Raw genomic sequence first — 24,247 nt, 5'->3', positions numbered from 1 at the left:
GTAACTGTAAATTATAAACCGCAGGAGCAGGGTCATGTATGATCAGTTATGTTGCCACCTTGTTTTAGTCTTGATTCACATTTGTCCCCATCACATAGACATCCATTTTGAGTTAGTGTAGATAGTAGAGGCTAACAACATAAAGCTTTGTTGTCTTAAAGGAAATTCAGTTTAATACAAAGACCTTCAAGAAGAAAAGTCAGGACTCTTGTGTTTCTTTGGTGAAGCAAAGGTCTGGAAAATAAAGAGGATGTGTTTCTGTTGTCCATGGAAGACATGATCAATAATGACATTACCAGTAAAAGACTTCTTATGTTAGCTACTAAATATCAGGACAAAGTTTTAGCCAGCATTTCAAAAAAGAAAACATTAAGAGTAATAGCTGTCCAGGAAATGAAAACAAGAGGGTTTTATTGTTTGTTTGTCTTTGGGTTTTTTTTTTTGTTGTTGTTGTGGTTTGTTTAAAAAAAAAAAAAGGGATTAGGAGAGTGGCCTACTGGTACAGTGCTTGCCTAGCACACATGAAGACCTGGGTTTGATTCCTTGCTACCACATACACAGAAAAAGCCAGAAGTAGTGCTGTAGAGTGCTAGCCTTGAGAAAGCTCAAGAATAATGCCGAGGCCCTGAGTTCAAGCCCCAGGACTGGCAAAAACCAAAAAGAAGTTCTATAAATACAAGCATGATCGGGCTTTCCCTTTCATAAATAATCTTTGAAGTGCTAAAAGGGCTAAGATTCTTTTCTGTAGTGAAGTTTTAGGTGTGCCCAGATCATCTACTGATGGACCTTCTTGAAGTATTCTTTGGAAGCTGCTTGACCTGGCTTGATTGTAGGAGAATCTGGTGTCCATTTTACTGGGAAGATTTCTCCATACATTTCCACAAACTGGAATCTTTCACCAAGCGGAGGGTCTCTTTCCACACTCTGGCCCACTGGCAGGTCATTGACACTCAGATGCTTGATGACTCCATTGGGGTCAATTCTGAAGAGACCTCTGACTGCAAGACCGGGACCTTCCAACAGCACACCCTGGAACTCTTATTTAGTTAAATCTGACAGGAGTGCGAGGTTGATGTGGCCCAAGCCTCCATTCTTCCTTGCTGTATTGAGCCAGGCATGATGGCTAAAGTGGGAAACTGCCATGACCTCACAGATCCCCTCATGAACCTCATTGGCTTTGTCACTAAAAGGAACAATTTCTGCAGCACACACAAAGATAAAATCTAAAGGATAGAAGGAAAACACCAAGTATTTCCCCTTGAAGTCATATGTAGCAAAAGAGGAACTAGTGCTAAAGGTGAATTATGCCTGAGTAGAGCCAGACCAGAGCAGAGCCAGTGTGTTTGGCAACATGTTCTAGATGGTGCTGGCATGTCAGGCATCTGAGGCCCAAGACAAAGTCCCAATAGCAGCTACCATCATCAGATGCAGGGGGGTCGTCAGTACCACATCACCCCCTTTTTTTAAAAAGACAAAATGATAAACTCAAAACATAATAGGATGAAATAAATAGAATAGATTTTGAATTTTTAGCTGACTGACAGTGGTCACAGTGATTTTACTACAGTAAGGATAGGAATTTGAGGCCTACCTGGACTATGTATTGATTGAAACCTCATCTCGCGAGACTACTCCCATTTAAAAAGTGTGAACTTCACTCCATTTACAATAGAATAGTTTATATTCCATCTTCATGGATTTTGGAGAACAGTGAAATGTTAATGCCTGTGTTTCCTATCTGGGACTGTATAACTAAAATGAAGCTTGATTTCCACATTAGAAGCTTCTTGTATTGTTGATAGGAATATATAATTAACCAATACATGTTAACCAATACATAAAATTGCTTTTTTGGCTATCTTCTTTCTCTCTCTGTCTCTTTTTTTGATAGTTCTAATGATTTGACTCATAGTCTTTCTCTGCTAGGCAAGTTCTCTACCACCTGAGCCATGGTCTCTCGTCCTGTTTTCTTTTATTGTTTATTTCAAAATAATATACTTAGTTCAGTTTCCAGGACCTGTAACTGTTTAGGAGTATAATTTAATGTCATTATTAAATTTTACACTAACAGATGGAAGATAACATTTAGCATATTACCTGTGCATCTACCACTTTTGAGGCAAAATTATATTTTGCCTCAAAATATAATTAAGCCCTATTTGCTTCAGTTTTCTTCTTTCCCCCATAAAATGGTAGACTTTTTAGCACTAGGCCTAGGTTTTCTACTTTCTTGTGTCTCTGATTGTATTTTTATCAATATGGTACACATAGAGTCTTGTGATAATAACAAGCCATTTAGGTTTTGGTAAGTATTTGAAGAAATGGTATATTGAGTTATATTTTGTTCACTCAGCATACAAGTATAATTTATTTGTTCAAAAATTATTTTGGAGGGTGTGCCATATGTACGGTAGGTATATTCTCTCTATTAATAAACAAATAAATAACTATATTTAGGCATTGAGTTATGGCAGTGAACCAAACAGACACATATCCTTGCCTTTATGGAACTTTCAGTCTAGTGATGGGAGAGACAGTAGACAAATGATACATATTACTTATGATAGCAATAATTACCATGGAGAAAACTAAAGGGGGAAGTGGTAAAAAGGGTGAGGATCGCATTGTTTTGTAGAATGGGTAATGCCTCCCTGAGAAGATGACCCTAGAGTGAAGACCAGAGGGAGTGTTGTAATTTAAATCGTGAATGCTTGCTCAAGCCTTTGTGGTAAAGGCTTGGTTTTTTTTTTTTTTTTTTGCCAGTCCTGGGCTTGAGCTCAGGGCCTGAGCCCTATCCTTGGACTTTCTCAAGGCTAGAGCTCTACCACTTGAGCCTCAGCACCACATCCGGCTTTTTGCTATGTATGTGGTACCGAGGAATCGAACCCGGGTCTTCATGCATGCTAGGCAAGCACTTTAACCACTAGGCCAGACTCCCGGCCCAAGGCTTGGTTTTGATGGCAGTGATGTTAGTGAAAGGCAGTTAGGTCTTTGTGGGTTTGCCCTTGAGGGGATATTGGAGCATGATATTCTTTCTTTCCATAGACTCCACAACGAGACAGTCTAGTGACCTCTGAAATCTTGAGCCACATTTCCTCCTTCAAGTAGATTCTCTTAGGAATTTTGTGGAAAGCTAGTTTCAGAGGAAGAGAGTCAGGCATCCATGCAGGAATTTGGAGGCTGAATATAGTACCACAAAAGAATTCTCATTCTCTCATATTTCTCAGGGGAGATGGCCTTGGACCAATGACTGGCTGAGATAAGGAGGGTTTAGGGAAGGTAGATGTGGTATCATGGAAGGAGCTTGGGTTTTGGGTGAGTCAGTGAAGCCTGAGGTAGATAACAGAGTCCTCATTCTCTGACAGGGTGTGGAGATAAAGTACTAAGATTTTTAGGAGAATTCTTTGAGTGCACTAGGAGAGGCAGCTCCAACATTTTTAACTTAGAGTCTAGATATCTTAGGGACAATGAAATAGATGTTTCTGAGAGTGTTATTTATTATCTCTTTGCCTTTCTTTTTCTATTAAAGAGGAGAGGCAAAGTTGACTCCTGGTTCTAGAGATCACAGTATGCACTTCCTACTGATGAGGTGGTGAGTTGCTGGGTGGTCATCAGCATTTCACTGTGATAAAATGCCTGGGATAATTAAGTTATAAAGAGAAAGGATTATTTTAGTTTACAGATAGAGATTCTAGCACATCATTAATTGGCCCTGTGGTTTGGAGCAAGGGCAGCACATGATGGTAGCAATATGATAGAGTTAAATTCCTCACCTGGAGGAAAGGGCAGAGTCCTACAGTCCCCTCCAGGTGCTTAGCCCCCAGATTCGGGGTTCAAAGTTCATAACACCTCACAGTAGTATTCTCCTTGTGGCGAAGACTTTACACATGGACATTTGCAGAATACCCAGGGTCCAAACTGCAGTACTGGGGAAGTGATTTTAGACGTGTCTGAGAGAAGAAGGTCCTGTGAACCTGAAGATGTGAAGTATAGGTCACCTTAAAAAATTATTTATTTAAGAAGATACACCAGGCCTCCTTGGCACAGGTCGAAACTTTCTTAATAAGGACCAACAATCACAACAAATCAGAGAAAGGCTGGATAAGTGGGACTGCATTAAACTGCAGAGCTTTTGTATGGCAAAGGACGTAGCTAGCAAATTAATTAGGAAGCCTACAGAGTAGGAGAAGATCTTCACCAACCAAACAACGGACAAAGGCCTCATATCTAAAATATATCAACAGCTCAAAAAATTGAATCACTCCAAAACTAATCTCCAAAGTAACAACCATCCCATTAAAAGATGGGCCAAAGACTTAATTAAAGAGAGTCTTCTCTGAAGAAGAAACAAAAATGGCCTATAGACACATGAAGAAATGCTCAATATCTCTGGTCATAAAAGAAATGCAAATCACAACATCTGATTCCACCTCACTCCAGTTAGAATGGCCAGGATCAAGAAAACTAATAACAACAGATGCTGGAAAGGATGTGGCCAGGAGGGATCACTACTACACTGTTGGTGGGAGTGCAACCTTGTTCAACCACTGTGGAAAACAATATGACAGTTCCTCAAAAGACTAAACATAGAGCTCCCCTATAACCCAGCAATTCCACTACTAGGCATTTACCCAATTGTCCAGAAACAAGGACATACTAAATCTACTAGCACAACGATGTTCATTACAGCACTATTTACTATAGCAAAGATATGGAACCAACCCAGATGCCCCTTAGTTGATGAGTGGATCAACAAGATGTGGTATTTATACACAATGAAATTCTTTGCGGCTGTCAGAAAGAATGACATCGCCCTATTTGTTAGGAAATGGAAAGACTTAAAATCATATTAAGTGAAGTAAGCTAGACTCAAAGGAACTTAGGCTCAATGGTTTCCCTCATTTGTCATAATCAGTAGAAACCTAGGGCTCTCCTAGCAGAGACTTGCAATAGAGCAAAACCTAGATACATAAGGCCATATAGTATGACGCTAAATGAAAGGACCTCTAGGATATAGAAACAAAAGCCATATAATGAGTGATGTCCTTAATGTACTATGTTATCTCTCATGTCTTTTGCTGTCCCTTGGTTATCTCATATTGTTACAGTATCTCACTTTTTTATCTGATATATTGGATATATTTGTATTTGGTTATTTGAAATTGGATAGGGAAGGGGGAAAACAAGATGAAGAGTGGGGGTGAGGAGGAGGGAAATGGGGACTAAGACATGAGAAAAGGTATCAATGTATGTGAATTCATGCACCTTCTATCTGGCAAATAGAATGTAACCCTTCTATTAATTACAATAAAAATATATGAAAAATACTTATTTTTGCTGGTACCTGGCTTGAACTCAGGGCCTTATGTTCTTGCTTGTTTTCTTTCTTTTTTTTTTCTACTGAAGCTGGGGGTCTAACAGTTGAGCCATGCCTCTAGCCAGCTTTTTGCTGGTTAATTTGGAGATGGAGGATTATAGACTTTTCTAGACTTTTTTAAGGCCTGGTCTGGCCTTGAACCACGATCTTCTAATCTCAGCATCCCAAGTAGGTAGGGTTATAGGTATGAGCTGTTGATGCCAGACAGGTTCTTTTATTTTTCTTGTCTCTGAAATGTCTTTATATATATTTGTATATTATCATATTTATTTATTTTTATTGAGTAGTTGTTCAAAAGAGCTTCAATTCTAGAAGTTAGGTTATGAGTAAAATCAGTGTCTTCAGTTTTTGGGGGTGCTGTTACTAAGGGCTTGAACTTTGGGCCTGTATACTGTCCCTGAACTTTTCTGCTCAAGGTTAGTACTCCAACACCTGAGTGATAGCTCCGCTTCTGGGGCTAACCGGAGATAAGAGCCTCATGGACTTTCCCTGCCTGAGCTGGCTTTGAACCTTTCCTTAGATCTCAGCCTCTTTAATAGCTAGGATTTCAGACATGAGCCACTAGCGATGCCTTCAATTTTAAGACACTTTATGGACTATTAGTAAAGAAACAAAAGTGCTATCAGTAGCTTGTTTTGACTTTGTATCAAGTGCATTCATTCCAGAGATGCTAGTATGACGGTACAGGTATAGTTTAGAATTGAGGAAATTAGGTAAGCCATGAAGAGATATAAAGCCACAAAACCACATGAATGTCTTCTCTACTTACAACTTGGAGTAATCTCTTGAAACCAAGGTTATTTTTTTTTTTAATAAAAGGAAGAACTACTTTGTAGTGTAGCTAATACATGGATGAGCTTAAAAATCATTCAAGATGAACTCGGCACGGTGGCTCACTCCTGTAATCCTAGCTACTCAGGAGGCTGAGATTTGAGGATTGCAGTTCAAAGCCAGCCTAGACACGAAAGTTTCTGAGACTCTTATTTCCAATTAACCACCAACAAACTGGAAGCGGGGCTCTGGCTCAGAACAACACCCAGGCCTAGAACCCACAAAAAAAAAAAGGAAAAATCAAAAAGTAAAAATAAAAAGTATATTCCTGGCATGGTAGCTTACATTTGTAATCAGGAGGCAGCTGAACCTGGGAGGACCTCACAGTTTGTGAGATCTCTTGTCAATCAATAGCTGGGCAGAGTGACACACACCTGTCACCCTAGCATGGGAGGCTGAGATCAGGAGGATTATAGTTCCAGGCCTAGCTGAGCAGAAAAATCAGTGACCAGCACCTCAGTGGAAGATGCTGGGCGCGGTGGTGCATGAATATGATTCCAGTGATGATGGGAAATCAGATAGGCAGATAATGTTCTCGGGCCTGGGCCTGGGCACAAACAAGAGTGTATGTCAAAAATAACCAGTACAGTAGAGCTTCTGCATAGCAAGCTAAGGACTCTGAGTTCAAACCCCAGTACTAAAAAGAAAAAGATAAAACGTTATATAAATAATTTCAGTCAACACTAAGTTATTCAAGGTTATTCCTGTGTCTTATAAAATCACATGTTGTTGAAAAGCAATTTATAAGGTGGTATTTTATTGTTGTTCTTTTTCCTTCTCTGTGTATTTAGGTATCTTATGTCATTCAGGCTGGAGGAAAAGAGCACATTATTCACTTGGAAAGGAACATGTAAGGAATTTCATTTTCTTTGGCTTTTCAATACCATTGTTTTTCATTGATTTCATCTACTACGTAGAAATAGTACATTGTGACCTCAGCCAGAGGCCACCATTCATGTCACTGCAGTGACTTGTAAGAAGAATCAGAGTAGAAGGAAAGCAAAGCATCTCCTGGTTATTCTGTTCATATTCACCACTTAGATGCAGCAGTGATGTGTGTGTGTGTGTGTGCATGCGTGTGCACGTGCGCGTGGGGGGGAGGGAGACACTGTAGTACTGGACATGGTCAACTTATTGAAAGGGCACAAGACAAAGAATATGGTACTTGGGGCAAAAAGCTAAGGAAGTCACCGAAGAGTTGGAAAATTGCCATGCGCAACTTGTGCATCCTTTCCTAGTTTCATGCACTGCTTTGCTTTCAGACCACCGACTTTTGTGTGTGTGTCAGCAATGGGGCTTGAACTCATGATATTGTGTTCTCGCTTGGCATTTTTACTCAAGGCTGGTGCTCTACCAGTTGAATCCCATCTCCACTTCTGGCTTTTTGTTGGTTACTTGGAGATAAAAGTCTCACAGACCTTTATGCCTGGGCCGGCTTCCAGCCTCTATTCTGATTCCAGCTTCCTGGCTAGCTAGGATTACATAGGTGAGCCACTAGTGCCTGGTTCCACCGATCTTTGATATGTGTGAGCAGCCCAGTTTTACTGGTATCATTTATGCCCTGCTGCTCATATAGCTAAATCTGGGCTGTGTAATCTATGCAACTGGATGAAAACCATCAGTGTACTCATCTTTAAACCGTGTAGACAAATTGGCCCTAGGTTGTTTCTTTGGGACTTCTGCACTCTCAGTAGCACATTATAAACCACTGAGCACTTTGTATTCTTGATTTGGCTACAGGTCTGAAAGTAAGCTTGGAGGCGCTCAGTCTTTTTTTTTTTCCTAGTCCTGGGGCTTGAACTCAGGTCCTAGGTGCCCTGAGCCTCTTTGTTCTACATCCAGCTTTTTCTGAGTAGTTTATTGAAGGTAAAAGTCTCATGGACTTTTCTGCCCACGTTAATTATGGACCATGATCTTCAGTTTTCAGCCTCTTGAGTAGTTAGGATTAAAGGAGTGAGCCTCCTGTGCTCAGCTAAGTAGCCCAGTCTTGTTGGGATTGAAGCCCCTGTGTGCTATGCACTACTGGGCCCCTGCACAAGGAACCTAGAATCATTGTTTCCATCAAAAGTTGACCAAAGCATCTTCTTAATACTCAGGAGGCAAATGTTTCTTGTTTATATTGCTCTTTTCTAAGAGGGTATAGGTCTATATTTTTCTTCTATTAATATGCTGTATTGTCAATAGCCTGTAAGTTGTATCAGAAAAAGAAAATCAACTAAGCAACCAGCATTTTCTGCCTTTACAACAAATCATAGCTTAACATTAGTCATGAGTAAGTAATGCAGACTACTTTAACTTCTGAAGCCTCTTCAGATTCTTTTAATAAAAATTGACTTCTCCTTCCCGCTCCCTCACCCCAACATACACATAGAGTTGAGGACCCAACTCAGGGTCTTTCACTTGTCAGGCAAGTGCTCTTCCATTGCGTGAAATCTCCACTCCATAGAAATTGATTTTTAAGGGAGTTGCTGGTGATTTACATATGTAATCCAAACTAGTCAGGAGGCTGTGATCTGAGGTTTGAGGTGCAAAGCCAGCACCTGCTGGAAAGTCTGGGAAACACTTACCTCCAATTACTAGCAGAAGTAGAGTTGTGGCTTAAGTCTTGAGTAGAGAAAGCCAAGTGAAAGCACAAGGTCTGAGGAACAAAAGGTTTTTTTTTGTTGTTGTTGTTTTTAAATTTAATTTATGTATTGTAAAGGTGATGTACAGAGGGGTTACAGTTATATAAGTAAGAAGTGTACATTTGTTGTTGAACATTTGTTATCCCCTCCAAAACAAGGTTTTTATTCTTTAAATATAAGTTTATTTATTTCTGCTTCTGTCTTCTGGGAAGTATGTCTTATGAATTATGTCCTTGGCTGCTGATACTTAAAATGAATTTAAAGGACCTGTTTTATTCCCCTTCCAGAGATCTTTTACCTAAAGATTTTGTAGTTTATACCTACAATGAGGAAGGCACTCTCATCTCTGACCATCCCAATATTCAGGTAATATATTTTCCCCTTGATCTCTCAGCAAAATTTTTGAAAACAATTGCAATTTTAAGGTGAATTCTAGTCAAGCACCGAAGCCATTATATTACATAAGAATTTATACAGACTAAAACTACAGTGCCAGAGAGTTCTCCAACTGCTATTTGTGAGGAACTGTTTTTATCAGGCCAGGAAAATAACCTTCTTTCTAATGATACTCTCTGCTGGTTTGATATGTTTGAAAATAGAAATTTTTAATTTTTTGATTGAAAGTTAATATTCCTGAAAGTACTTCGTACTTCTTTGTTAAGCAGTTACTTTGTCCTTGTGGTAAGGCACACGCTTGTTTGCTGTTATGTAGACTAATGTTCTAATGTTTTGCTGTAGTAATTCTTTCCTAAAGAGGTGTGGTCCTTGTTTTCTTTGCATCAGGTGACAGTACTCTCAGGGACAGAACTGGCCTGGATACTAAAAAAACAAAAACAATTGGCAGATGCTGACTTGGTTTTGTGTTAACAACCTGGAGCCTAAACATTTGTTGAGGAAGAGGGTTTTATACAGTCTTTTTGGACAGTTGGGTATTATACATTTATTTTCTTTTGCAATAGAAATAGAAAAAGATGACATTGAATGTATGCTTTTTTTTCCCCTTCTGACTTCGTAAGTACTTTTGCTAGGTTGAGTGGTTTATATTAGCTATGCATGTTTGTAGTTTTCTTTTTTTTTAATATTTTTTATTGTAATTAATAAAAGGGTTACATGATATTTGCCAGATAGAAGGTGCATTAATTCACATACATTGATACCCTTTCACATGTCTTGGTACCCATTACCCTCCCTCCCACCCCTCCACCCGTCTTGGTTTCCCTCCTTCCCTATCAAATTTCAAAAAACCAAATACAAATATTGTAGTTTTCTTTAAGTAAATAGGAGTTAAAAATCTTAATTTTGAATCGTCAGATCTAAAAATGTGGAAAAGTTGACCTTGCCTTCTTATTTTCTGGTTAGTATCAGATTCCTGTATCTTAGTGCACTGTTTATCTGTTGTTTAGTAGGAAATTTGTAGAGGAGATTAAATTTACATTGTAACATACACCAGATAAAAGCAATCCATCCATCTTTTCATGTACCGAAGATTCCCATGGCTGAAAGCCAAGGACAACATTATTTATGTCCCTGAAGTAAAGCTCTTGAACAATATTTTTTTTCCCCTTTGCAGAGATTTCTTGGCATGCCTTTTGGTACATACCCTATTTGAGCTTAAAGTCTGGCTTAGTGTTTATTTGCTGATGAAGTTATATTAAAAATGAGAGTAGAAATTACTTTTTTGTGGAGTTATTGAAAAGTTTAAATAAATAAGCTAATACTTGCAGGATACTTGGAAGTGTCAGCCTGACAGTTTTCAATTAAAATATAATTATTTGTTGTTATGTAGTTAAAATTGTTCTAATAGATTTCAAGTATGTAGAAACTTACTTAACAAAGTTTTATAGAATTGTTATGGTTTTCTGATTACTTTAAAAATAACAACCAAGACTCAGGAAGTCCTTCAGTTATTTAACATTGTCTGGGTATGTACAAGTGGGGTTGCAGATCTGAACTACAGAGTAAAGCTTTGATCCTAGCATTTCTTTGCATGACATGACCAAGACTGGATTGCCAGATGTTTCAATGATATGAACTTTTGCCCATGTGAAGCAATTGATTTATACAGAACATTTCAGTGGTTTCCCTTAGGATCTAGTTTCTTGAAGTTAAAGTCTTTATAAACTTGCCTTTTAAACTTCCATCAGAAGTGGCTTTTACAAGACCACTTTTTATAAGACATAGTTTTAGAAAAATCACTTAGTGATTAAAACTCTAGATTGACTATGTTTTAGGATTTTGGGATATCTGGCAAATTTCTTTTTTTTTTTTTTTTGCCAGTCCTGGGCTTGAGCTCAGGGCCTGAGCACTGTCCTTGGACTTTCACAAGGTTAGAGCTCTACCACTTGAGCCTCAGCACCACTTCCGGCTTTTTTTCTATGTATGTGGTACCGAGGAATCGAACCCGGGTCTTCATGCATGCTAGGCAAGCACTTTAACCACTAGGCCAAACTCCCGGCCCCCTGGCAGATTTCTTAACTGTATCCTCCAGTAAATTGATGCTTTTCATTTCCTCTGAGGCTGTATTGGTTGTCCACGCTCCCTAGAGACCTGTGGTGTCTAGGCTGATGTGTAAAAGTTTTACATTCTTTGTCTCGCACTAGCCAAAGGTTTTCACTTACAGTGTGTGGTTCAAAATTGTGTGTGCTAGGTGGATCTTTATTGTCATCTTGCAATTTAATTTAATTTAATTTTATAAACTTACACAATAGGGTTTAGAACTAGGCATACAAATGAAAGGAAAATTTGAAGATTTGTTAGGCTAAACTGACATAATAGGAGAAAAGGCATACAGATTTACTAATGTGCAAAGATAAAAGTCACAGCATGGAGGAAAGTACAGACATTGATTACACTAGCCCAACACTATTTAAAATGGAAGGTATCCCTTTTAATAGAGAAGAAAGGGAGATGTCGGGGAACAGGAAATTATTTCTGAGGAAAGGAACATAGGATGACATGAGACAAAGTCTGTTAGGCCCGCAGAACAGATGGTGGTTTGTAAATGTTTGTCTCTGGATTGAAAGTAGGATGCAGTGGTGTGTGACACAAGTCTGCTCAGTATGTTGACAGACTTCAATCTGTCTTCCTCCTGTAGTGAGTTCAGTCTTTTCTGGTTAATGAAATTTCAGAAATACTAAATGCAATTGTGTGTGTGTGTGTGTGTGTGTTGGCAGATTTGGTCAGCCAGGTAAGATAACTGAAACGGAAATAAACCGAACGCTGGAAATAATTAATAAAATCAAGGTATTAAAAAGTACCATCAAGTTGTCGGATTAAAGGATCACCCATTGTTGTTCTCAGTGTGACTCATGCATGCTGTGTCCATTCCTGAGACCTGTTGCTAGTTGACAGGGTCAACACTAGTCTTTGTTTGGTTGTAGAGGTGGTTTTGGGTTTCTCTTCTGTTAAGTTGCTAGGTTTTTTTGTTGTTGTAGTTTTGTTTTTTTGCCAGTCCTGGGCCTTCTACTCAGGGCCTGAGCACTGTCCTTGGGCTTTTTCCTTAAAGCTAGCACTTTGCCACTTGAGCCACTGCACCTCTTCTGGCTTTTTCTATGTATCTGGTACTGAGGAATTGAACCCCGGTCTTTGTGCATGCTAGGCAAGCACTCTACCACTAGGCCAAACTCCAGGCCCCTGCTTTTTTTTTTGTTATCATTTTATCTTTTCAATCAATCAGATACCTTGAGACTACAACTGTGCTAATATCCTTCAAACTTTTTTTTTTTTTTTTTTGCCAGGCCTGGGCTTGAGCTCAGGGCCTGAGCACTGTCCTTGGACTTTCTCAAGGCTAGAGCTCTACCACTTGAGCCTCAGCACTACTTCTGGCTTTTTTCTATGTATGTGGTACTGAGGAATGGAACCTCGGTCTTCATGCATGCTAGGCAAGCACTTTAACCACTAGGCCAAACTCCCGGCCCCATATCCTTCAAACTTTTAACCCCTAGTGGTTGCACTTAACATGTACCTAAAACAATTGTTCTTGTCAATTGTTTGTCAAATGATGGCTTTCTGATTTTATTGCTGTTTCAATATTCACTGGTGTTGTCCTCAAAGAATGACTTTGTATTGGTGTAGATTCAGGGATTCTTGGTTCTGAGTGAGACTGAAAAATCTTTTCATGAATATAAGAGCATTTACAGATCTTCATTTTCTAATTTTCTACAGGGATTGTAATCTTTCCTTCCAATATTTCTGAGTTCTTCATGTTTAGGGATATTAACCCTTTACCATGTAAGTTGCTAATGTTTTCTTCTAGTCTCTCAATTGTCTTGACTTTTCTTAGGTGTTATTTTTTTCTATGTAGAGTCTTAAAAATGCTTTTATATAGCAAAAATTATCCATCTTTTAGTTTTTCTCTGTTGTTGTATGTATGCATATGTGTGTTTGTGTGTATATGTATATGGATGTGTGTGTGTATTTGCTATAGGGTTTTGCAGTACAGCTCAGACTCAAGACCTTTTGGTTTCAGCCTCCTGAATGATGGGATTCCCCATGGTGCCTAGATTTTTGAGTGATAGGCAAAAAGTCTTTCTCTATATCCATATTAAAAAGGAATTCCCCGTATTTTTTCTAGATCTTGTGCTTTCATTTTTGTGTTTAGATATTTGATCTACTTGGAATTTGTTTCTATGTGAATTATTGATCCAATTTTTACTATTTACATGCATCTAGGCAGCATTCATTAAAAAGTATGTCTTTGTTCCAATAATTTGAAATGCCACCCTACCAACATAAAGTTCAATATGCAGTTTGGTCTGCTCTAAGATTTCACTTCTGTCCAGTGTTGAGTTTCTCTCTAACTACACCAATACCATTCTGTTTTGTGAATCAAGGCTTGATATATGCCTAGATGACTAATGTTCTTACTTCTTGACTTTTCAATTTTTAATTAATTAGTTAAGTTCTAGTACTGGGTCTTGAATACTGAGCCTAGTAGCTGTCCCTTAGCTTTTTTTGCTCAAGGCTGGCACTTGAATGACACCTCTACTTTTGGCTGTTTTGGGCTGGTTAATCAGACTCTTGCTCAAACTGGCTTTGAACCTTAGATCTCAGCCTTCTGAAAGCTAGGCTTACAGTTGTGTGCCACTGGCATTGAGCTGACTTTTTTCTATTTTGGTGTTTTGCAGTTGTTTTAAAGATGAGAGAATCTTATTAGGTATTAAAGAGTTTGGTGCTATTATGTAATTTCTATGCTGTACTTCTACTTGCTTAGAATTCAGGGTGAAGACTCAAGTATTTGAAAATGGCTGGATTTGTAATTAATAGAAGTTTAATCAATACAGCCATAGGAAGAAAAAAAAAACATCTGATTAAACTTTTCCCATCATGCTGAATCTTCTCCTTTCTGGGCCTTATTAGCTTCTCCAAGGTCTTTTCTTGGATCATCTGTCTATGGCTTTAGTGCCCTCTTGCATTGATTGATAGTGTTTTAAAATGTCAATCATGACCTAGTACAGTCCTGTTCTGTCTCTGGGCTGAAAGGTCAGTGGGGTAGAACTGTTTTTATGTAGTATCTTTTGGAATCCTGAGTATTTATGGACTTATTGGGTGATGGTGCACAGATAGTCTGAGGAGTGTTAGGTGGTATCATGGGGTAACAATACTCTCAGCAAAAGTTGTTTTTCTTTTTTTTTTCCAGTCCTGAGTTTGAGCTCAGGGCCTGAGCACTGTCCTTGGAGTTTCTCAAGGCCAGAGCTCTACCACTTGAGCCTCAGCACCAGTTCCGGATTTTTTTTTTCTATGTATGTGGTACCAAGGAATTGAACCCAGGCCTTCGTGGATGCTAGGCAAGCACTCAACCACTAGGCCAAACTCCCAGCCCAGCCAAAGTTTTTTGTATATATATTTCTTGTTTTGTTTTTGTTGGTAGTGGGACTTGAACTCTGGGCCTGGGTGTTGTCCCTGAGCTCTTCAGCCCTACCTCTTAAGCCACAGTGCTACTTCCTGTATATATAGTTCTTATTAGATTTGCAGTGGTTTTCAACAATGCCCCAGTATTAGAACATAATATACTGTTTTTCATTCAGAATCATTGTCATTATCGGGGCTACGTGGAGGGCGTTTACAACTCATCTGTTGCTCTTAGTGACTGTTTTGGACTCAGGTAAGGAATTTTCTGTATCTCTTGTTTGTTTTCTTTCTTTTTTTTAATTGTCGGGATAATGTATAGAAGGGTTACAGTTACATTCGTTGAAGTGCATTACTTTTTGCATATTGATACCCCTTCTCATGTTCCTGTTTCCTCCCCTGCCTCCTCCCAATCATCTTGTCTTCCTCCCTTCCCTTCCCTATTTCAAATAAACAAATAAATGTATATAGAATATACCAGATAACAAAGTCAGATGTAGTAACAACGTTAGATTAATCATAAGAGCAAAAAAAGAGAAGAGAAATAACAGTACATTTAGAACAACAATCACACAAGCTAAACCTCTTGTTTCCATATCCTTGTTTGCTTTCTTTCCATTTCTTAACCCTTTTTCGAAAGTTTCAGTCTCCAAATCTAATCACTCTGTAGATTTAACAACATTCTAGTTTGATGTTACAAGCGATGCTTCAGAAATTGGTATGTTTGTCTGGGAAAATCTGATAGTAAATTTCAGTAGGTAAAGGGGAAATTCTCTTTTGAGATCATGAAATAGTTTTGCTATTTAAAGTAACTTTACAAGTTCATTAGCACTTTGTTTATGAATTTTTATCTTTATGGTTTCACTTAAGTCTTGCAATCACTGAAACAAATCATATTATCATGTATATGATAATATAACATTTATTTTATCAAATAAATGTTTTAGTTTTGTTCGAGTTGCTTAACTGAAGACCTAACAATCTAGCACTGTGCCTGTTAGCTGATTGCATACTTGATTAAAGAAACAAGTATTACTCTAATTCTCAAATAAGCTATGTAAAATGGGTCTAATATACATAAATAACTATGTACACTAGGTGCTGGTGGCTCACACCTGTAATCCTAGCTACTCAGGAGGCTGAGATCTGAGGATCTCGGTTCAAAGCCAGCCCTGTCACAAAAGTCCATGAGACTCTTACCTCCAACTAACCACCAGAAAGCCGGAAATGGAGCAGTGGCTTAAGTGGTAGAGCATTAGCCTTGAGCCGAAGAGCTCAGGGACAGAGCCCAGACCCTCCCCCCCCAAAAAAATTTATATATAAGATGACTGAATAGCCACTGTGTACCATACAATGTGCTAAGTACTTTATGTATATTGAATAAGTTATTTGTCAAAATGGTGTTCACAGAATGTATACTAAGGCAAGGGTTAAAAGGCTTTTGGGGAGCCAGGTGCTGGTAATTTGCATTTGTAATTCTAGCTGCTCAGGAGTTGAGATCTCAGGATCACAGTTCAAAGCCAGAGTGGACAAAAAGTCTATGAGAATCTTATCTCCACTGCCAGCCTTGCAGAAAAAGAAAAGCAAGAATGGAAGGCCTTGAATGCAAGCTCTAGTACTGGTACTAATTACTAACCCTCTCTCCCCTCACCCCCCCCCCCCCAAAAAAAAGAAAAAGACTTTCTAAGAGTTCCTCAACTAGTGGAAAACACAGCTAGCTCAGGCCTGGCTCAAGGTAGTGCCTTCTACTGGATAGCAATAGCTCAGAGAGATTTAGTAACTTTCAGGCACTGGGGCTGGTTAGCCACAGTTTCAGGCTTTAAATCCAGGTACAACTGGCTCTAATACTTCCTTTGTCATTCTTCATCTGTTATTTTTACTTATATGTGTACAACATGAGGACTTGAATTCAAGTGTTCTGATTCCTTCTCTATTCCTTTCTTCCCCTTAAAAATGGCATATTCACCTTCAGAGGATTGCTGCATTTAGGGAATTCAAGTTATGGCATTGAACCCCTGCACAACAGCTCACACTTTGAACACTTGGTTTACCGAATGGATGACGTCCAGCAAGAGCCTTTGAAGTGTGGTGTTCCTCACCAGGAGACTCAGGAGACCAGGGAGCATGAGGAGGAAGAGCAGCCCAGCTTGACTCAACTACTTCGGGTAAGGGAACAATGTCATCCTTCCTGGCTGTGACTAAGGCTCCTAACTTATTCATTAAACCAGTCCTTAATTGATTGTTTAAATTTTTTTTAGACTATGTGTCAGGCAGTGTGATAGGAACCAAACCTGAGGACTGTTTTAATTCTGTAAATTTTGGAAATTGGGGTAAAAATCTTTAAATATTAAATAGATATTGCATTTAGCATTGCCACGTAATATTCCATTAGGTTTTATTTAGATAGCTATTTCATAAAGGAAAGTGCTGATTCATGGAGCTATAGATAAGAAGACAGAGGCGGGGGGAGGGGAGAGAAATGGCTGATTTTCTTGGGTTTAGGATATTACTTGTCCCACATGTCTTCTAAAGCCACACATATGTCTCTGTTTTTGACTCTTGTTGAGGACTCCCTGAGTTCTTTTTTTTTTTTTTTTGCCAGTCCTGGGGACTGAACTCTCAGGGCCTGAGCACTGTCCTTTGGCTTTCTCAAGACTAGAGCTCTACCACTTGAGCCACAACACCACTTCCAGTTTTTTCTACATATGTGGTACTGAGGAATTGAACCCAGGTGTTCATGCATGCTAGGCAAGCACTCTACCACTAGGCCAAACTCCAGGCCCATCCTTGAGTTATCTTAATGTGAGTCTTTTAGGCTGAAATAGTTCCAGGACTAGATTCATGTTAGCTGTGAGGAACATTCTTTTTTAAAAACAAAATTAAATTTTTATTATCTTTAATTGTACATAGGGGTTACCATTTAACAAGTCATTTTATAAGTAAAATTTTGATTGATGTCATCCCATTCATCCTCTCCCTTCCCTCCCACCCAAGCCCTTTGTAGTTTTATTGGCTATGCATTGAATTAGGACTGCATTTTTTCTTCCCTCTTCCTCTCTTCATTGACCCCCTCCCTTGGACAACCCCTCCTCCCCCACTTCGGAAGTGCTACTTTTCTGGTATTAATTTGTTGACCTGTGAGTTGATTTTTCTAAGGAATTGCACCTTTTGGACTCTCCCCTGCATATTTCATACATTAGTTAAAACACTTGGGAGTTGGACTGGTAGTTTTGGCTAGTGGTAGAGTGCTTGCCTAGCATGCATGAAGACCTGGGTTTGATTCCCTCAGTACCACATACATAGAAAAAGCCAGAAGTGGTGCTGTGGTTCAAGTGGTAGAGCTCTAGCCTTGAGAAAACCTCAAGCCCCAGGACTGGTAAAAAACAAAACTTGTGTACAGTTGGGTACAACTCTGTATGTGTTTACTTAATACATTTATAAATTAGTTCTAGCTTCCATATATTAGAGAGAACATGTACCTTTGTCTCTCTGGGTCTGGCTGACTTCACTTAATATGTTTTTTACCCAGGTTTGCCCATTTCTTTGTAAAGATATAATGTCATTTTTTTCTACTGGATGAATAAAATTCTATTACATATATATGTGTATATATATAATGGCCATATGTAATATATATGTATTATATAATGGCATATGTATGGCAATTTCTTGACCCATTTCTCCATTGAAAGGCATGTGGGCTGTTTCCATATCTTGGCTATGGTGAATAGTGCAGCAGTGAACATGGTGGTGCAAGTAGCTTTACTGTACCCTAGTTTGTAATCTTTTGGATAAATGCCCAATGGTGGTATTGCTGGATCATGGGGTAGTTTTATATCTAGTTTTTTTGTTGTTGTTGGGTTTTTTGTTTTTTGTTTTTGAATCTCCAAACTGCTTCCCAGAGAAGTTGAAATTTACATTCTCACCAACAATGTGTTAGGGTTTCTTTTCCTCTACATCTGTGCTAGGATCTGTTTGAATTCCTGATGATGGCCATTCTAAATGGGGTGAGGTGGCATCTCATTGTGCTGGTACTGGGGCTTGCTTGGACTCATGGCCTCATTAACTAACATCATTTTTGCTCATGGCTGGTACTCTACCACTTGAGTCACAGCTTCCCTTCCAGCTTTTTATTTGGAGGTAAGAATCACATGGAGTTTTGTCGGGGTCTTTCGTCCCTGGTCCTCCTCTACTAGTAGGGGGACGGGGAAAACACACCCCGACCAGGCCAAGCCGCGAGAGGAAGGGGCCCAGTGTCCTCCCGCACCCAGCCTTCTTACCCCAGAGCACGAACAGAGACGCCATGCAGCTTCATCAAGGCAGGATGATCTGTCTCTCTTTATTCCCTAAATCCCTCCTCCTTATATTGGGTGAGGGAGCTATCAGGATACAAGATGGACAGGACAAAGAGATCCACGTGTTTTATCCCTACTACAAGCCTCAGCAGAAAGTTATTAGACATGGCGTTACTCGGCCCCCAACAGATTTTTGTGTTGGAATTGGCTTAAAAGCTTGATTCTAGGTCTCAGCCTCCTGAGATTTAGGATTATAGTCAAGAGCCCCCAGTGCCCTTTTGACTTTGATTTTATTTATGTAAAATAAAATAGTTTAATCTTATTTTGGGGAGACATGATTGAAGGTTTGATCATTATATATGCAATTGCATATTGACTTACATTGTGTGTGTTTTGACAGAGAAGAAGAGCTGTCCTGCCACAGACCCGATATGTGGAGCTGTTCATTGTCGTAGACAAGGAAAGGGTAGGAAATGTGACTGTTCTTGTTCATGAAAAGTGAGCGCTCTATAAAGGAACTTGAAGTATGATAAATGTGAATTGATTTTTAAGTGAAATTTTAAAAAGGCTCCTTCCTTCCTTCCTTCCTCCCTCCCTCCCTCCCTTCCTCCCTTCCCACCTTCCTCTCTTTCTCTCCTTTGTCTCCTTCTCTCTCCTCTTTCTCTTTGTCTTCCTCTTTCTTTCACTAGAGATTGAGCTGAGAACCTCATGTTTCTTTTACTGCTTGAGCCAGCCACGCTCTAGTCCTTTTGCTTTTTGTTTTTCAGATAAGATTTCATACTTTTTCTTGGTCAGCTTTGAACTATAATCTTCTTTCCTATATCTCTCAAGTGGTTGGGATTACAAGTGTGTTCTATTGTGTGTGGCTTCTTTTTGAGATAAGGTTTTGAGACAACTTTTTTCTTTTTTGGGGGGGTGAAGGGGTGCCTTGAATGTAGGGCCTTGGTGCTGTCCCTGAGCTGCTTTGCTCAAGGCTTGTACTCTTATCACCTGAGCCACAGATCCAATTCTGATAGTTAATTGGAGATGAGTCTTATGGATTCTCCTGCTTGGGCTGACTTTGAACTGGGATCCTCAGAGCTCAGCCTTCTGCGTAGCTAGGATGACAGGAGTTAGCAATTGGTGCCTGGCTCAGGTCTTGGTAACTTTTGCCTGGACCATTATCCTTTCAAATTTTTTTTTTTTGCCAGTCCTGAGCCTTGAACTCAGGGCCTGGGCACTGTCTTTGGGCTTTTCTCAAGGCTAGAGCTCTACTACTTGAGCCACAGCACCATTTCTGGCTTTTTTTCTATGTATGTATTACCAAGGAATCGAACCTGGGTCTTCGAGCATGCTAGGCAAGCATGCTACCATTAGGCCAAACTCCTGGCCCCGTCCTTTCAGTTTTTAACCTCTCAGGTAACTGGGATTGTAGCTGTTTGCCACCATGCTCACTTCTCCCTATTCTCTGAAGTGATTAGTTTATGCAGAATTTTTCAAGAAGCTGCGCTACTTGTGGGTTAGTGTCTTGAGAACTTTTCATGCTACTTGAATGGGTTGTGATTATAAACCAAGAAAACCAAATGTTGTCTTTTTGCCTAATGCAATTGTTTGGGTTAATGGAATTTCAGCTAAACTGTGTTTTGCTTTAAGATGTAAGAAAACATTTGGGGTCTGGCATACTTTAGTTAACAGTGATATTAACATCAAGACATAGGATAAAACAATGATAGATTTTCCTTTTTACTTAAGAAATTGAGAAATTGCTTTCCTTAACTGAGAGAAATAATGTCTCTTTAGTCAGATACAAGATTTATATATGCTATATATGTTTTAAAAATGTTTTGGTTGGTTTTTACTTCAAAATTTGTTATTTATAAAACTTAGGATTGACATCTCTTCTTTTAAGAGCTTCAGATAATTAAAAAAAATATCATCTGGGAAATGACAAGGCCCAGCAAGAGACAGAATTGCACTCAAGTTTGTTCATTATAGATTCATTATCTTCAAGCAGTACAAGGCAAAACACAGGAGGTGATATGGGAAGTTTGAACTCTGTCCCAATTAGTGGCTGAAAACTTTCTGTAAAATGTTTTGGACAAGTGACAAAGAGGAAGATTTTAACTGTTTTTCTCTATTGTTCTCTTAAGTAGATTTGTTATAGGATGTAGGAAATGGTTCATAGTTAGAAAGGGTTTCATTTCTATTTTTTGTCTTAGGAGAATAATGCCTACCTGATAAATCATACAGGGCAATATCATAGAAGAGATATCATAGAATAGAATGACAAATTCTATTCTTTCAAATGAAGTTAACCAGATCTCAGAAAAAAGAACTGGTCTATCTATCTTATAAATCTATCTATTTATTTATTTATCTGTCCATAATACACACACACACACAACACACACACACACACACACACACACACACACACACACACACACACACAGGCGCGTGCGCTTTGGTTCTGGGGCTTGAATTCAGGTCCTGGGTGCTGTCCCTGTACTTTTTGTTTTTTTTGCTTAAAGCTAGCACCCTACCACTTGACCTATAGCTCTCTACTTTTGACTTTCTGGTGGTTAATTTGAGATAATGGCTCTAGAACTTTCTTGCCCAGACTTGCTCTGAACCTCAACCTTCAGATCTCAACCTCTTGAGTAGCTAGGATTATAGGCATGAGGCACTGGCACCCAGCTGATATGATCAACCTTTTATGTATCTATGTTTCCAGTCACATAAAATTTTTTATTTAGTGATTTTTGATTAATTTGTCATTATTACTTTAGCCCAGGGATTAGAAATGGTTTATTGGTAATGTCAGTCTAAAAAAGTGAAAGGATTAAGAAATACATTAAATTCTTTTGTTTTATAATTTAATAATCTTAATAATCTGTAATTTTATAAAATGCTTGAAAACATTTTGCATTAAAAGAAATAAAAAAAGAACATTAGGATGGAAGCACATTTAAATTATACTCATTAGAAGAAAATTGCCTGTTAATCTTTTATTGATTGATTTATTTATTTGTGGGTCATGGGGCTTGAACTTGGTCTAGGTGCTGTCCCTGAGCTCTTCACCACAACCCTACCCTAGGCCTGGGTGTTGTCCTTGGGCCCTTCAGCTCAAGGCTACCACCCTACCCTTGAGCCAAGCCCTACATCCCATTTCATAGAGGTTAATTGAGATAAGAGTCTCAGGCCTTTTGTGCCCGGGCTGGCTTTGAACCTTGGTCCTCAGATCTCAGCCTCTTTAGTAGCTAGGATTACAGGCCTGAGCCTCTGCACCTGGCTCTTTCATTCTTATTTATCACTAACATGTGTCTTTTTACATTTATTGATTTGAAATATTGTTAATTGTCTAAACACCTCAATTTTCAGTTCAGAGTTAGTGTTTTTGATCTCATTGTCAAGGATTAGATGTTTATTGTTTCATCCTTTGCTTTCCTTTTCCAGTACGACATGATGGGAAGAAATCAGACTGCTGTGAGGGAGGAGATGATTCGCTTAGCAAACTACCTGGATAGTGTAAGCTTTTTTTCTTCTACTTTCCTCTCAATCTCAGAGCAGAATTTAAAAATTGACTTTTATGGAGACGAAGTCACTACTGAGATCTCTAGCTTGTTTGTTAACTATTTTTTATGTTTGAAAGTACAAGTATAGCTTTGGAAAAGAACAGGAAATTTCATATTAGTATATGAGTTACCTTGGAGTATATAGGCTAAGGTACTTCATTGTCTATGCAAAGGTTTTAGAGTTTTGGTTGAGAAAATCTTACTAGGAGTAAGGCTATCTCCTATTCTGAAACTATGAGACAGAGTTAATTTTGTATGTGTGTATATTTGTGTGTGAGAGTGGGGGTGGGAGGGAGAGAAAGAGATATTTTTATCTATGTGAAATGGATATGTTCTACCATCCTTTATCTGAAAACTTGGAGGTACCTGTGATTAGAAATATAGATGAGAATTTATGGTTCACTATGTATTACATAACACCTCCAACAGGATAATGAAGTAGCACTTTGTAATCAAACTCAAGGGCTTATTCTTTAGTAAAATGTGGGAATTTTTCCATTAAGTATGCGTGTTGCTCAGCTTCCGGCACTAAGCAGTATTTAGCTAATGAAATGATAAAGAGAAGCACTTTGTTTTGGTTCACAGTTTGGGAGGTTTTAATTCTTGATTCATTGGCCCTATTGTTTGGGGCGTGGAAGGAGTACATGGTGAAACAAATCCATTAACCTCATGGTCAGGAAGTAAAAGAGAGGAAGAAGGAGTGGGGGTCCCTCAGTTTCCTTCAAGGGCATGCAGTGTGATGACCTGAGGACCTCTACTAAGTGTCAGCGCTGAAAGCTTCCACCATACCCTAATAGTGGTACTTTGGGGCCAAACCCAAGGGAGTTGTTGGGAGCGCATTCTAGATGCAAACTATGAACTGGGGTTCTGACTGTTTACTTGCATTTCTTAGGGCAAGTGGGATGAAATTTACCTCCAAACCTTTAGTTTCTAGAGACTGTCATATTCCAGAGTGGGAGATTTTTAAAAAAAGGAATCATTTCATGGGTAAGGATACTGTTGAGAAGTTAAAAATCTCACTGCACTAAAGGAAAGACTTTTAAATAGAATAAATCTTAGGGTGTGTGTGTGTGTGCGCGTGCATGCATGTATGTATGTGTGTATGCTAGTACTAGGGCTTATTTAGGGTCTGGATACTGTCCTTAGTTTTTTGCTCAAGGTTGGCACTCTGCCACTTGTGTCCTAGTTCTACAACCTTAACTATTTGGTGCTTAGTTGGAGATTAAAGGCTCAGACTTTCCCACCCAATCTGGCTTTGAACCATGATCCTAAGATCTCAGCCTCTTGAGTAGTTAGGAGCCACTAATGCTTGGCTGTGAATTGTTTCTAATTTTAGTAGTTATGTTATTTGATTCATTTACAATGTTTTTTTTTCATGTTCTTTAATGTGTTCTATTTCTCTTCTTAGATGTATATTATGTTAAATATTCGAATTGTGCTAGTTGGACTGGAGATTTGGACAAATAGAAACCTGATCAGTGTTACTGGAGGTGCTGGTGACGTGTTGGGGAACTTTGTGCAGTGGAGGGAGAAGTTTCTCATTACACGCCGGAGACATGACAGTGCCCAATTAGTGCTGTAAGTACTATGAATGAAATGGCCAGGAAAAGGACTTTTCACCAGTTTACTTGTATCGGAATGAAAAACTCTTAAGGTCTGGGGGCTTTTGTTTATGTGAGGAAATTGTAGCTTGTGCTTAGGGTGGAATGTGACTTTGAG

The 24,247-nt window shown here is 38.9% G+C and overlaps 1 protein-coding gene and 1 pseudogene across 1 annotated transcript in view; one reads left to right on the top strand and one right to left on the bottom strand.

Moving 5' to 3' along the window:
* The window catches only part of Adam9 (ADAM metallopeptidase domain 9), a 93,227-nt gene that overhangs the window by 13,771 nt on the left and 55,209 nt on the right, over positions 1–24,247 (top strand). Inside the window, exons 3-9 of the mRNA XM_090353889.1 lie at positions 7,000–7,058; positions 9,120–9,198; positions 14,859–14,935; positions 16,652–16,844; positions 19,375–19,440; positions 22,410–22,481; positions 23,937–24,106. Coding sequence (XP_090210015.1) covers positions 7,000–7,058; positions 9,120–9,198; positions 14,859–14,935; positions 16,652–16,844; positions 19,375–19,440; positions 22,410–22,481; positions 23,937–24,106 — 716 coding nt within the window. The remainder of the gene's footprint in view (positions 1–6,999; positions 7,059–9,119; positions 9,199–14,858; positions 14,936–16,651; positions 16,845–19,374; positions 19,441–22,409; positions 22,482–23,936; positions 24,107–24,247) is intronic.
* LOC150049090 (thioredoxin-dependent peroxide reductase, mitochondrial pseudogene) lies at positions 775–2,105 on the bottom strand (annotated as a pseudogene).

Source organism: Megascapheus bottae, chromosome 20, assembly GCF_031878675.1.
Source record: "Megascapheus bottae isolate mThoBot1 chromosome 20, mThoBot2.hap1, whole genome shotgun sequence".
Lineage (NCBI taxonomy): Eukaryota > Metazoa > Chordata > Mammalia > Rodentia > Geomyidae > Megascapheus > Megascapheus bottae.
The sequence above is the reverse complement of the archived record's forward strand: the minus strand, read 5'-3'. Positions and strand labels throughout refer to the sequence as shown.